Below are 13,867 nucleotides of genomic sequence, written 5' to 3' on the forward strand. Positions count from 1 at the left end.
CTTGAGAACCTGTTTTGGGAGACTCCAACATTATGATTTGTGAAGTTCCCACAGAATTGTTTTTTTCTTAAATGTACATTAGTTTGCACTTATGAGACTTGCCCAGCCACTAGAGGTTCAGGGGGACCCATGTTAAATAGCACTAAACAGACAGCAGACACATTCTGTTCACAAGTGTTCACTGTTTTATTCTACTGTAGGTGTTGCCATGAACCTTTATATGTAATCTGGAGCCCTAACAAGCAACAATTAAAAGCATTACCAGTAGAGACATAAAATACCAACTCTCTTTCCCAGCTGTGCTCATTTGACCAAAATATTCTGTTCTAATAGACAAGTCAGTGGTGTGTAAATCTTTTTACAAGGCACTGAAGGTGAAAATTATGTACTTTAGTTGGGCTCAAACAGCTAAACAACAGCTATGTTATAGCGGCATTATAATCTCCCCAAAGTACTATGGGATAACTTGAAATCATTCTTCTGCAAGAGAAGGATAAATAACACTTTCATTAAAATATCTTCTCCTCTATTGGGAAGGTCAAACCAGTTAACAGAGTTAATGATCTGGATTCAGGAAAAGGAGGCAGTTTAAGAACATCCCAAAGAATAGGTGTCCCACTCATAGCCTTCTATTTCTTTTTTGCATAAATTTCTTTTTTTGATTTTTAAGGCAAGAGTCTTGCAGCTTGGGTCCTCCTGTGTTTCAATGAAGCATTATCTTACACAAAGTCAAAGTCAGCAGTGGAAGGCAGAGGGAATGGGGAATCTGGTGAGCCCTGCTGGTGTCTGCGCGATCGTGGCTGGACCGCCCATGGCGCCAGGGCTGGGGCTCGACTGTGAGGTAGCCATTGATGATGCGGATCCGCGGAGGAGGATCAGTAGCACTGCAAGGCAAGAGAAGAACATCAGTCCTGATCCAGCCCACAGCTGCCCAACAGCCACAGAGCAGGAGGTGGTCAGCCTCTGTGACCCCCTGTCAGTTTTCTAGGTCCATCCAAATGGTCTCTTGTACAAGTTACACACTGACCAAAAGTCTGTGCCTCCTAAATGGCAGAGTGCTGTTTTGTCCCTTCCTCACACATGTGGACCGCTCCCACACCAGCCCACAAGGATGAGGCGCTACCCAGCCAAACTGTGAAGTAGACTTGAGGGGGAACAGGGAACAGACTGAGGAGGATGTTGACAGCACCAAAATACTGGCCCTGTCTCAAGTCTGTCCAGCCTGCTCCTTGCTCCCATACAGTCAGTCAGGTGGGTAAGATGACATATTCCTAACCTCTGTCAGCTAAGCAGAAAATAGGTAAGAACAAAACAAGTGTTGTTGCAGAGGAGTGTCACTGCTGGGGCACTTGTTGAGCACAGCTGGAGTGAGGCACCTGTTTTCTGAGCACATCTTCCTCAGCCACGCTCCATGCACCGCACTTCATAGGGGCCCACCTTGCTCCTATACTGTATGATCTCTTCCACAGGTCAGGAATTACAAAGATTTACATGACATACTTCAAGCAGAGAAGAATGGCTTCCAAAAACACATCCTAGATCACCACATTTCAGAGTATCTCCCAGTGGTAGTGAGTACTCTGATATTGTGATAAACAAGAACTGAATTAGAGCATACATAAGCTGAACTGCCATAGTGGTAATACATGATGGAGGAGAGAAATTTGTATGCTCCAGGTTGCTAAGGCCAACTGAACCTGATCTGGGGGAGATCACACACCACAGCAGGCCAGGGGTCAGACGGGTCAGACACTACACAGGTTATTGTTCTCTTTGGCAATGGACTGAAAACGATGCTTGACACCACAGCTGTGCGACTGACATACCCCCCAGGACTGCAGGGTGCTGTGTAGAACCTGAAGAAAAATCAGGACAAAACTAAAAGCAAGTCCGCCTGGCAAATACAAAACCAAGTAATTTCTTCTGCAGCCAATCCCCAGCTGCTGTGCACCATTCTTATTTCAGTCCACTAAGCAAAAATGCTTTGGGAAATTAAAGGCAATTACTATCCTTTTTAAAAACACTTTACTCTTCCTTACCCAAAGGGCTCCCCAGAAGATCTGAACAATGGCCAGAGAGAAGCCAGCTGGCAGAACATCAAGGAAATAAAGCCAGCAGCTGATGCATACAGAGGCACGAACCAAGGCCACTCTGACAAGCGCAGTACAACACTACTAAATCACTTGAGCTGCACCTTTCACATTTTCAGGCTCACGGGAGGAATCATAGAGTTATGTAGGCTGCAAAAGACCTTTAAGGTCATCAAGCCCATCTGTAAACCTGAAAGCTGTGAATGGCCCATTCGTAAGAAACCCGACAGCTTTACTGGTGCCTGCACACCCTGAGCAATGTTTAGAGCGAGGGCTGAGACTCCCAGTCAGACGTGCCCTGCACAGGGGCAAGCTGGAGCCCGGAGGCACTGGATTTCCCTGGGAAGGGATGCTCTGCGAGGTGGAGCTGTCAGCCCAGCCTGGCAGCAGCACGGGCACTGTGGCAGAGCCCAGCAGACAGCCGAGGCTTTACAGAAGCCCAGTGCACGGGTGGGCTCCTGCCTGAGGGACAGCTGCCTTCCCTCGGCACTATGGGCACAGCAATCTCCCAGGCATCCTTTGTCTTTCCCAGCATTGCCATGCAACATCTCCATCTCCAGATGTTTAAGCTCCTCTCTGCTGCTAAGGAGTTGCCTCTACAAAGCGTTTGTCACTTAGCACCAGGGTAAGCTTCTAGCACAAAGGACATCTTAAATAGTAGGGGAAGAAAGGAAACATAAAAAGAAGAAAAGAAAAGAAAAGCAGCATTTCCTGCTGTCATATTTATTCAGGAGTTTCCTAGGCTGCCATCATTTGCTTTGCTTTTGCCTCACTACTGCCTGGCAGTACTTCAAATCTAGTTTGAATCCCTAATGTGCCTTCAATTTGGTCACAGTTCCCATCTTCCCTCTTCTTCTGAAGGCTTGATACTGCAAGGGCACAGGTGTCTTAGAGTCATTGCCCTCTGACTTCCTGAGCTTTGTGGGAGCAACTGCATGTGAAACACTGAACATGGCACTGTGGAGGCACAGTGGGAGATTAAGACAGACATTTGTTAGAATTTTGACTAAACAGACTATCAACAGAAACTCCAAAAATCCATTCACAATCAGTTAGTATAAACTACATTAACAGAAAGTAAATGGTACACTAAGAGACAAAATCAAGTGTGATCAGTATAGTATTTGTTATATTGGTGAATCTTGGACTGTGTGTAGGTCTGTCAGAGGACATGTTACATGAGCATTTGTCTCCCAAATAGCTAATATTAGGGCTGAATGAAGGAGCAAAGAAGGGAATGTGGTCTAAGAGATCTGACAATGGCTGAATACCTCAAAGAGAACTGCTGCTGCAGCCACTTGTGGCCAGCCTGAGCTGTGTATCACTCATAGCAGTGGTACAATTAGAATCCAGGGACATGATAGGAAAGGCATAGAAGAACTCTGCTGTACTGAGTAACATGGGGAGCAGGAAGAAGTATTCTTCAGAGGGGAAAAAGCTCAAATAATGCACAGGCTTCATTTCAAGAACTGTCAGACCTTTTCCATAACCCCCACCTGTCTGGTTGTTCATGGTATCACAAAAATTTAATGCCTTCAAGCTGAGTATGGCAGAGATACAAACACACAAAGTATAAAAGAAAGCAGATTTGGGCATGTGTTATCTGACAGGAGGGAAATGTTAAGGTATACATTCAGTCGCAGGCCCTATTATAGGTAATGAGAGAAATTGGCTTTTTTTACTTTTTTCTGTGGGTTGCTGTAGTTCTGGTAAGTAAGTTTTCTGGATAAAAAGTAAGGGATATATGTGAACATCTGCCCCACAACACACTCATTTTTTATATAAACTCTGCCATCCATTAGGCTGTCATGCTTTTTCAGACTGAAATAATACAGAGACTGAAAATACTGCATGAATATTGCCCAAATACAAGTAGAACATATGTCAGGAATGATAGTTTCCTCATATGCATCAGCTTTTGTTTAATGGTCCAAGGCTTTGATCTGTACCATCTACCACTGGACCTAGCCTTCCATGAAAGAGAGGACTGCCATATGCTCACAATCCCTCAAACCCAAACGGAGAATGATCTAGACAAGACTTCCACTTGTTTTATGCCTAGTTTTCCACAAATCTAGCTATGCAAAGAAAAAAAAAAAGAAAGCTTTTTTTTGCCACTAAAAGCACAAGAAACCTCATGCAAATGCTTCAGAAAGAATCACAACAGTGGAGAAGGTCAGATCCTGTCCACAGGATATATTTACCCCTGCAGAAGTTTGAGGGTCTGTACTAAACCATCTAAGCTAAAGGCCAATTTGACAAGCCATCCTCCCCCTCCCCAGCCATTAGCTACCTTTCTTCAAAGCGAACCCAGAGGTCATTAAATTGTCGCAATTTTTGCTTCTTCTGCTGCTTTTTCTTCTTCTTTTTGTACTTCCTGTCTACTTTCATGAGCACATCAATGCTGTCAGGGAATAGCAGGTGAGGCAGGAACTCTTCCTCCTCCTCTTCCTCTTCCTTCTGGGGGTGCAGTGGGAGCTCATGGGACATGACGTAGGGACTGTGTGATGATGAAAAGGCTAACAAGGTTTTGGGAGATTTTCGGCTGGAAGAAAGAGAGAACATAGATAATATTTAAAAGCGCTTCGAGGCAAAATCCTGTATCAAGGCACATACATATAAAATAGATGTTTCTCCCTGGATGCTCATTTCTCTGCTGCATATTCCTACTCCCTCTTCCTTAAGCCAATATTGATTTTATCACCAAAATAGTGCTCTTTAGCAAAAAAAAAAAAAGGAAAAAAGGCAGTCTGTGTCAGAGGAAAGAATGCGGTCTGGATAAGGGTGGAATAACTCTTGGTAATAAGCTTGCATATCTAGAAAGAGACAAAAACGGAATCACTTCTAAGTCAGAGCCAAACCACACTCCTCTAATCTGATGTGCTGCAGAACACAGACCAGATTATTCCTTTCAAAATCCCTGCCCAGGGCAAGTTACCTTAGGAGACAAAGGGAAGGGGCAAACAAAACAACTAAAGCACACCAGCTGATGAAAGCAGGTCTGGATCAGCACCTCTCACTGGTGGAGAAGGTAAGAAACAAGCTAGCCCACAGACTGTGACCACAGAAACATATCTTGAAAATTACCATCTTTGAAGGGAAAGACTTAGCATACCATTAACAGAAACCTGGCTGCATGCTGGACCCAGAGAAGGCTGAGGTTCTCAATGACCTCTATACTCAGTGTTCAGTGGCAAGCGTTCCAGCCAAGCTGCCCAAGTCAGAAAAGGCAAATGGGAGTATGAAGGCCCTAAGCACAATGTAGGAGAGAATCAGGTTTGAGACCATCTAAAGAGCCTGAATGTGCACAAGTGAGTGGGGCTTGGTGAGATTCATCTGTGGGTTCTAAGGAAGCTGGCAGATAAGTTGCTTAGTTACTACTAAATCATTTCTGAATACTTGTGGCACTCAGGTAAAATTCCCATCACTTGGAAAAGGGGAAATAAAACCCTCATTTTTAAAAAGGAGAAAGTAAAAGTCTCACCACTTGTGTGAGGCAAGATCATGGATTCTCCTGAAGACTAAAAAAAAAAAAAAAAAAGGAAAACAAGGAGGTGATTGGTAACAGCCAACATGGCTTTACCAAGGGCAAACAATGCCTGTTAAATTCAATTATCTTCTCTGATGGGGCTGCAGCACTGATGGATGTGACAGAGCAACTGCCATTTTCTGCCTGGATATAGGCGAAGCATTTGACACTGTCCCACAAGATATCCTTCTCTCCAAACTAGATAGACACAGATTTGATGGATGGATTGCTTGGTGGATAAAGAACTGGCTGGAAGGCTGCATGCAAACAATTGTGGTCAACAGCTCCTTGTCTGCATGGAAACCGGTGATGAGGGGTCTCCCTCTGGGGTCAGTCCTGGCACCACCGCTGTTCAAGATCTTTGCCAGCGGCATGTACAGTGGGATCAAGGGCGCCCTCAGCAAGTCTGGCACCAACACCAAGCTCTATGGAGCAGTCAGCACACTGGCAGCCAGCAATGCCATCCAGAGGGGCCTGGACAGGCTGGAGAGGTGTTGACCTCCCATAGAGGTCAACAAGGCAAAGTGCAGGGTCCTGTCCCTGGGTTGTGGCAATCCCAGACACAGGTACAGGCTGAGTGGAGATTGACAGCAGCCCTGAGGAGAACAACTTGGGGGTGATGGTTGATGACAAAGTTAACATGACCCAGCCATGAGCACTCACAGCACAGGAAGGCAATGGGATTCTGGGCTGCATCCAGAGCAGTGTGGGCAGCAGGGCCAGGGAGGGGATTCTGCCCCTCTGCTCTGCTCTGGTGAGAGCCCACCTGGAACCCTGCATCCAGCTCTGGGGTCCTCAGCATAAGAAGGACATGGTGGAACTGCTGGATCAAGTCCAGAGGAGGCCACAATATTGATAAAAGGACTGGAGCACCTCCCCTGTGAAGATAGACTGAGCAAGCTGGTCTGTTCATCCTGGGAAAGAGAAGGGTGTGTAGAGACCTCATTGCAACGTCCCAGTATCTGAAGGGTCCTACTACGAAACTAGAGAGGGACTCTGTCAGGAGTTGTAGTGACAGGAGTAACAGACACAATCTGAAGAAAGGATGCATTTAGGCCAGGTATTGGGAAGAAATTCTTTACTGTGAGGGTGGTGAAACACTGGAGGAGGTTGCCCAGGGAGGTTGCAATGCCCCAACCCTGGCATTTTTCAAAGCCAGGTTGCATAAGACCTTGAGCAAGCTGGTCTAGTGGGAGGCGTCCCTGCCCATGGCAGGGGGATTAGGACTAGATGATCTTTGAAGTCCTTTCCAATCTCTTAACATTCTATGATTCTATGATTAAGGAATCCTTTGGGCCATCTAGTCTGCATCAAATGAAAGTAGATTAGTTTTGGCATCACCAAGTTCACTCTCTTCTCATTTTCTTCTTGATGAAGGCAGATAGTACAAAGCAGTGGATTCACAGCCTTTACAAAAGATCACATCCGAGGACATGTCTGACACATAAGAGACCAGAGCTCAGCACACAATTGGCTTCTAGGGTTGAACGCAAAAGGGTGTAATGCCGCTCTGCCACTCAGATAACGCACACCAAGGAGCATGAAATGGTGGTCTTAGTGGGTTTTAAGGACAAGTATGGAGGTCTACATGAAGGGGAGAAAACTAAGAAATTGCATCTCCCTCATAAACAGAGCTGAGCTTTGCACACATTTATAGCAAGTAATGAGGGAGTGGGAGTCAGACCTTAGCCTCCCAGCTGCCCAGATCCTGTATTAGGCTGGTAGCATTATTGGGAATTTCAAAGGAGCTCCAGTGAGATATATCACTGAGACTATGGGCATGTACAAACTGTCTTACAAGACAAATCTTGGAAACCCCAAGTTGAGATCCCAGAAAAAGCTCTCAGGACTTATGACTACTGAGCTTCCTGCAAAGATGATAAATTGAAAAAAACAACAATCAGCTTCCCAGTGATCACTGAAGCTGTTTATTTTTACAGCAAGCAACATCTCACCTATACTCTAAGGCAGGCAGTCTGCAGTGTCTTATTCACTCAATGCTGGCCCACATTTCTCATTGTTTGGAACAATTTTCCCTCATTACTTGTTTCTGAATATTTTGGACAAAACCACAAACTCAAACCACTCTGTGTATACACAGAACCTAGAAGGAATATCTGACTGATCTTTATGGCTACTTCATAAAGAGAAGAAATGCAACAGTCTTCTGTAACAAAAGTGCAGACTGGCTTGGGCTGAAATTCAGGAAAGTAACAGAAAACCACAGACCACCAAGCAGAAACCTGCCTTTAATCAATAAAACTTCCCCAGAACTCTGTTCCTTTTTCAGCTTCCAATGACATGAAAAGGAGGCGGTCTGGAAGGAGGCATATTTCAGCATGGGTGCTGTTGTAAAGCTAACCCATCACTGTATGCACACTTATTTGATAGCAAATACAGGGTAGTTCCTGGAGAAGGGGAAATGAAGTTGTGGATTAGAACATTGAGAGAGTAGATGGCAAATAAAGATAATTTGTGTTATTTGCTGCAAGGAAAATCAGAGTGATCACATGCTGAAGTTTATATGAGAGAGTCTGCTGCAGAACGGACCCTGGTTATCAGTCTTGTTCAAAATCATTGCAGAGTCACACATTGTCACACTTTATTGCCTCTGGACTGTCATCACCCTGCAGCTCTCCTCCTCAGCAGCTTCACATCATCCACTCTTTAACTCCACCTTGCAGAGTGATGATCTCTCACTAGCTCTCTCCGGCAACCTGATTTAATCAGTTTCAAGGTCTTCTGCCCATGATTCCCTTTTCCACCATTTCTCTTCACCGTTTTGTTCCTTAACTAAGTCACAGATTGGCCAGGACCCCGCCCCTGTGGATTAGAGTGCCATGCTGCCTGCAGCCCTCCCTTCTGAGCCCATGGCCACACCATGCTGGAGCTCAGCACTGCTATAGGTAGAAGCTGACCTGCATCGTGCATGGCCAGACATTTACTCTGATAGATGCAGCCTCAGACACATCCATATACCAAACCTCCTTCACAAAGCTTCCTGCAGGCAATTCTTCTAGAGACCACTGGAAAAGGCACACAGATTCTAAAGCCCATCCTTCTTCCCCCCAGGCCAACTTCCCATCACAGCAGCTAAGAGAGAGTCAGCAAGCACCTTAATTATGGCTGTGGTTGTGTTGAATATTTTACAATATATAACTGCATTCTAAAATCAGGAACAAGAGTTAAAGACCAAAGTGAGTCAGAAGGAGCTTGACTGAACTTGTGGTACTATTTATAAACTGTCCTTTGCAATACTGCCTGCTTGGGGCACCTCTTTTGCCTTCCCTGCCTGGGAGAGACCAGGGAGAAGGAACCTTTCTGTCTCCAGCTAGGGGCATCCACCCCATTTGCTCTGCACACGGAAGGTACACCTCAGGCAGCCCTGCCTGCTACAGCAAAATGAGCATGACTATCCTACATCCTTATTGGTTCCTACACACAGATATCTACAACATATCTCACAAGGAACTTTTTGTTTAGCCAGAGCACAGGAAGCAGCATACTGTGCTGCTACAGTGAAGCGTCATGTTGGAGGGGAAGGAGATGAGTGCAGTCTTCCTCCTCCTTGTATTTTAGGATCTCTCAACTAATATCCCTGCCGTGTCTGACACCAGAGCAGTCATTTAAACTCTCTGTCTCAGTTCAACCACTTGCCTTTTTACCCTGTTTCAGTCATGAACAGTGAAATAGTCCACAGGTACTGACTGGACTGCGTGCAGCACTACATAGGACAATAGCTGGATACAGCTCCACATTTACATCATCAGCACTGAGTTTACTGTCACAGGTTGCTCTGCTATTTGCTCCTAGAACAAGCCCAGGATAGCAATCAAGTGAAACCTTCCTTTCAAGCCCTAGGACTCTGACACACTCTTGCCACAGATCCTTTCCCTCGCCTTAAATATTCTTTTCCTTTGAAACCACATTTTTCTTAAAATGTATTTAATATTTTTAAATCTGTTTCCAAGTCATCCAGAGATGCTAAGAGTGAAGTGCAATCTTGTTACTTGGGTTTAATATCAAGTCTCCAAGGAAGATGTTCTGTCCAATAGTTCTAATAAGAGGTTTAAGATGCAACTGATGCCAAACTGAGGGCTTTCAAAGGCACAAGAGGCTGAAAAATGAACTCCCATGATGTGGTTATGGAACTGGGTGCCCAGCTACTCCAAGTAACTTTGATACTAGCCTTCCTGATAAGGGAAAATCTATCCCTCCTTTATTCAGTTGTCTGCCCTTACAGTTACATCTTTACAAAGCAGTATCAGATCTTGTTTATCCTCAAGTACCTATTAAGCTATCTTTCTTTAAGCTTTAAGAAGCTGCTGCAGCTGTTTTTAGGAATACCTAAGCTAAGAATGAAAAAACATGAAAATATCAGTGCAGGCTATTTCGAGTTTGGGGTTTTTTGTTTGTTTGTTTGTTAGTTTTTATCATTCTTATGAACACTGGTTTTCTAGCACAACTCCAGTGTCACAGAATCATTAAGTCATGTGTATAGGCACAGGTGCTTCTCTTTGTCAGACCACGTGCCCACTGGTAGAAACAGGGTTAGGGGCTGGTATTCTTATAATCATGGGCTAAGTCTTGGATCAGTTTTTTTCAGTGCATGTAGAGTTAATGATGTACGTCCATATCAAGAATCATTGCAGAAACATGACCTGCCAGAATTTCAGTATCATGTTTTTAGACAACAACAAAGGTAGTATAAAGAGAAAGATGAAGCAATCAAGAGTATGAGAAAAACAGCTGTTCCTAACTTGCGCCACACCTGTAGAGCCTTGGCACAGACCAAGACCCAACACTGTGCCCTCTGCACAAATCCTATCAAAAGGCAGTAGTCCTGCCTGAGAGTCCCACATCAGAATGTGAGGGAGAAGGGACAGAGATGTAAACAGGGACACTATGGTCAGCACAGAAGAAAAAAGGAAAACAGTACTGTAACTGGCACCAATTTCCAATTTTCTCCTTTGCGGTTTTTAGGAGTGAAGGGTGAGTATGTCTGACAGCTACATGTTTGGTAAGAGTCTGGAGAAGAGGAAAGCCAAGATTGCAGACCCTAAACTGGTGGCAAGAATTCCAGGAAGAGGTGAGTCAAAGCACAAGTAATTCTCAGTAGAGAGTGGAGGAGGAGATTATCTGGCATTCTCTAGTTACTGAAACCATGGAGGTGGATAAAAGCATCCAGTGAGAGATAAAGAGAAACAGGAAGGGTATATCCCAAAGGACAGCTGCAGGATGAACCAGAACAACAAGTACCTTAGCTTAAAAACGCAGAAGAAAACAGGGGACATGAGAGCAATCAGTCATAGAGACAGCTTGCAATGACTCTGGGCAATCAGATTCCAGACTGGGAGAGTGTAAACAGAAATAATAAAAAATAGCAGTATAAAAGAAGGGCATTATTAAAAGGCAGGGGAGTCAAACAGATAAAAGAGAGGAAAGAGAAACCTGGGAGCCTGTGTGATACAAGACAGCATCCAGATCTCATGAACCAAGCATGCATACTCTGTGACTGTTCATTTAAGAGCTAAAAACTTACGAGGGTAGAACTTTTATTAACAAGAACAACAAAAAACAAACAAACAAAAAAAAACCCCAAAAACTTCAACAAACAAAAAAAACCACCACAAAACACCCCCAAACCCACAAAATAAACACCGCAAAACCAACAACAAAAACCAACAAACAAAAGAGCCCCAACCCCAACAACAAAACCCAAAAAACAACAAAAAAAAAATCCCAACCAAACAAAAAAGCCCCACCAAAACAAAACAAAATAAAATCCCCTTTCCAAACTAGCTCATGGAAGAGAAAAGCAAACTGCTGGGAAGGAGAGAAAAAGCCTAGCTCCCTCTTAGTTATAATTCCAGCTACCATTCCTACTTCCTAATTGTTTACAAACTCCCCCCAATGGCTGCTCAGCTAGGTAAAAGCATGCATTACTTGTTGATGGCTTGTCCAGCTGGAGTGTGTTCTACTTCGTACCCTTCTTTCCTCAAAACATCAATCACTGTGTTGTTGCCCATGAAGTGACCTGCAGTTAAAAGAAAAATGACATCAGAACTCATCAACCACATGTAAAGAGTGAGAATAACAAAGTCCTTCCTCATCACAGGAGGTGTGCCACACTCAAGGCAGGCAGGGCTTTATCATGCCCCATCACATGCACCAGAAACACAGGATCGCTAATGAGTGATTGCTGAACTTTCCCAAGGTCACTCCAATTACTACATTCTGCCTTTCTAAAATGCAGATGTGATTGCAATTACTCTGGTCCCACAGGTTGCTGCATAATGGGCTGCCCAGGGAGGTGGTGGAGTCACCATCCCTGCAACTGTTTAAGGAAAGACTGAATGTGTCACTTAGAGCCATGGTCTAGTTGGCATGGTGGTGGTTGGTTAAAGGTTGGACTTTATCATCTCGGACATCTTTTTAAACATAAATGACTCTGTGATTATCAGGCCATTGTGGATTACTTGAGGGAATAAGAGATGAAGTTTGGACACCCCTGTTCAAGACCAGCAGTGAGTCTACCACTGGTGGTGATGCAAAGAAGGTCAGAATCCGGCCAACACTCTCCACTCTGAAAGCTAATGACTTAGACCATCAAACTGACCTACTTCTTCATTATATGCCACTGGGGCCAGAAATTTGACCTCAGCCATGCTGATGAAAGGACTCAGTTTTAGAAGGACTTAGATTGGTCTGCCCTAATTTTGTGATTTATATCTCTACTCCATTCTCAGACAGCTGTCATGACTGGTAAGGTTGTATTTTGACATCACAGTCAATAAATGACTACTCAAAGACTGCAGGAGCTTTCCTGACTGTATGCTCTGCTCACAGAATAGCTTCCACCATCACTCTAACCTGTCATCAGACCAGGCTGCTGAGAAGCAGAAGAAAGAGAGAACAAAGAGATAACAAAGGCCTTGCACAAGTCCTCATAGATCCAGCTTTCATAAAACATTTCTTCATTTAACAGCCTACGTAAATTAAAATTGGCCTTTGGCAAATTATTCATTGGAGTGATTCCTTGCTTCTGCAGATGTACACGGTACTAAAACTGATAAGTAACTCTAGAATAACTGTTTTCTGATAATACTGTCCATAAATACATGGCAATAGAACCAACAGAATTATTCTAATAGCCAGGGAAAGCATAAAATTATTAAGAGAATTCTAATAGAGCTGAGACTATCAGGAGACTAAACATAAGGGATTAATGATTTTCATTCCAAAAGGGGTTGAATGAACCAGAGTACTAAAATTCCAGTTTGTCATGCCACAACAGCAAACTGCTTATGATGTACCAGCCTAAGGCATGAGTTGGAATGTACCATTTGAGCACAAGATGAGCTTCCCCCAGAGCCTAAGAGCATAAACCAATCTAGCTCAAATGAAACCTTCTAACTGAACACTGCAATGCACACCCATTGGGTACCATATCTTCTCACACAGTAAATGGATTTTGCCCCACCTCTTCAGATTAAATTTTGTCTTCAGAAGGAGCAAAGCTTATGTACTATTATGTTGACCTAACCTAATACTGATGGTATCAGTTGCTTCAGGATGGCTCAGCTCCAGGTACAGCTAAGCAAGAATTCCATCATGTCAGGAAAAAAGACCAGGCGCAGCAGGGAACAGGAACGATTGCAATGAAATATTGTAATTAAGTAAAATTAGCTACTGTAAAACAAACACTAGGTATATAAGATGCCAGGCCCAGCTTCCATCTCTCACCTTCAACACAGAGGAGAGGTATGCGCAAAGGGAAGGGGAGAGGGATTCATTCCTCCTTCCCTACCTCCACACAGCAGATGAAGGGGTGCTTCCAAAGAGTGATGCATTGCTTTCAAATGACAGGCAGGTAGGACAACTTGGACTTGCAGAGAAGTGCCTCTCAACTGACAAGGATAGGGGCAGTGTATATTCCATGTTCAGATGAGGCATTCACCTCATGCAGGCAATGATGCATGAGGCAAATCTCATCTTCAAAAGTGAAAAGCAGTGCCAAGTCTCTGAACATATTTTCCTAATCCAAATCTTTCAGATGAAAGGGACAAGACATAAAGGTAAGCAATCTATGGGGCAATGTATGATCTTAAAATAATTTTCCTTGAGCCAGTTTAAGAGCTTACGGCTACATGGATTTCATGTGTGAGTGAGCTACTGAATAGCTGATCATGCCACACCATTAAACATACTACTCCTCCATTAATCTTCACTCATTCTTGCTCAGAGC

General features: G+C 44.0%; 1 protein-coding gene across 1 annotated transcript in view; it reads right to left on the minus strand.

Annotated features, from left to right (window-relative positions):
- Window positions 1–208: 208 nt before the first annotated feature.
- The window catches only part of TRABD2A (TraB domain containing 2A), an 83,567-nt gene continuing 69,908 nt past the window's right edge, over window positions 209–13,867 (minus strand). Inside the window, exons 5-7 of the mRNA XM_030968959.1 lie at window positions 11,566–11,656; window positions 4,384–4,635; window positions 209–884 (exon numbers count right to left, since the gene is read on the minus strand). Of these exons, the coding sequence (XP_030824819.1) occupies window positions 704–884; window positions 4,384–4,635; window positions 11,566–11,656 (524 nt within the window). The 3' untranslated portion in view covers window positions 209–703. The remainder of the gene's footprint in view (window positions 885–4,383; window positions 4,636–11,565; window positions 11,657–13,867) is intronic.

The sequence above is a fragment of the Camarhynchus parvulus genome, chromosome Z (genome assembly GCF_901933205.1).
Source record: "Camarhynchus parvulus chromosome Z, STF_HiC, whole genome shotgun sequence".
Taxonomy (NCBI): domain Eukaryota; kingdom Metazoa; phylum Chordata; class Aves; order Passeriformes; family Thraupidae; genus Camarhynchus; species Camarhynchus parvulus.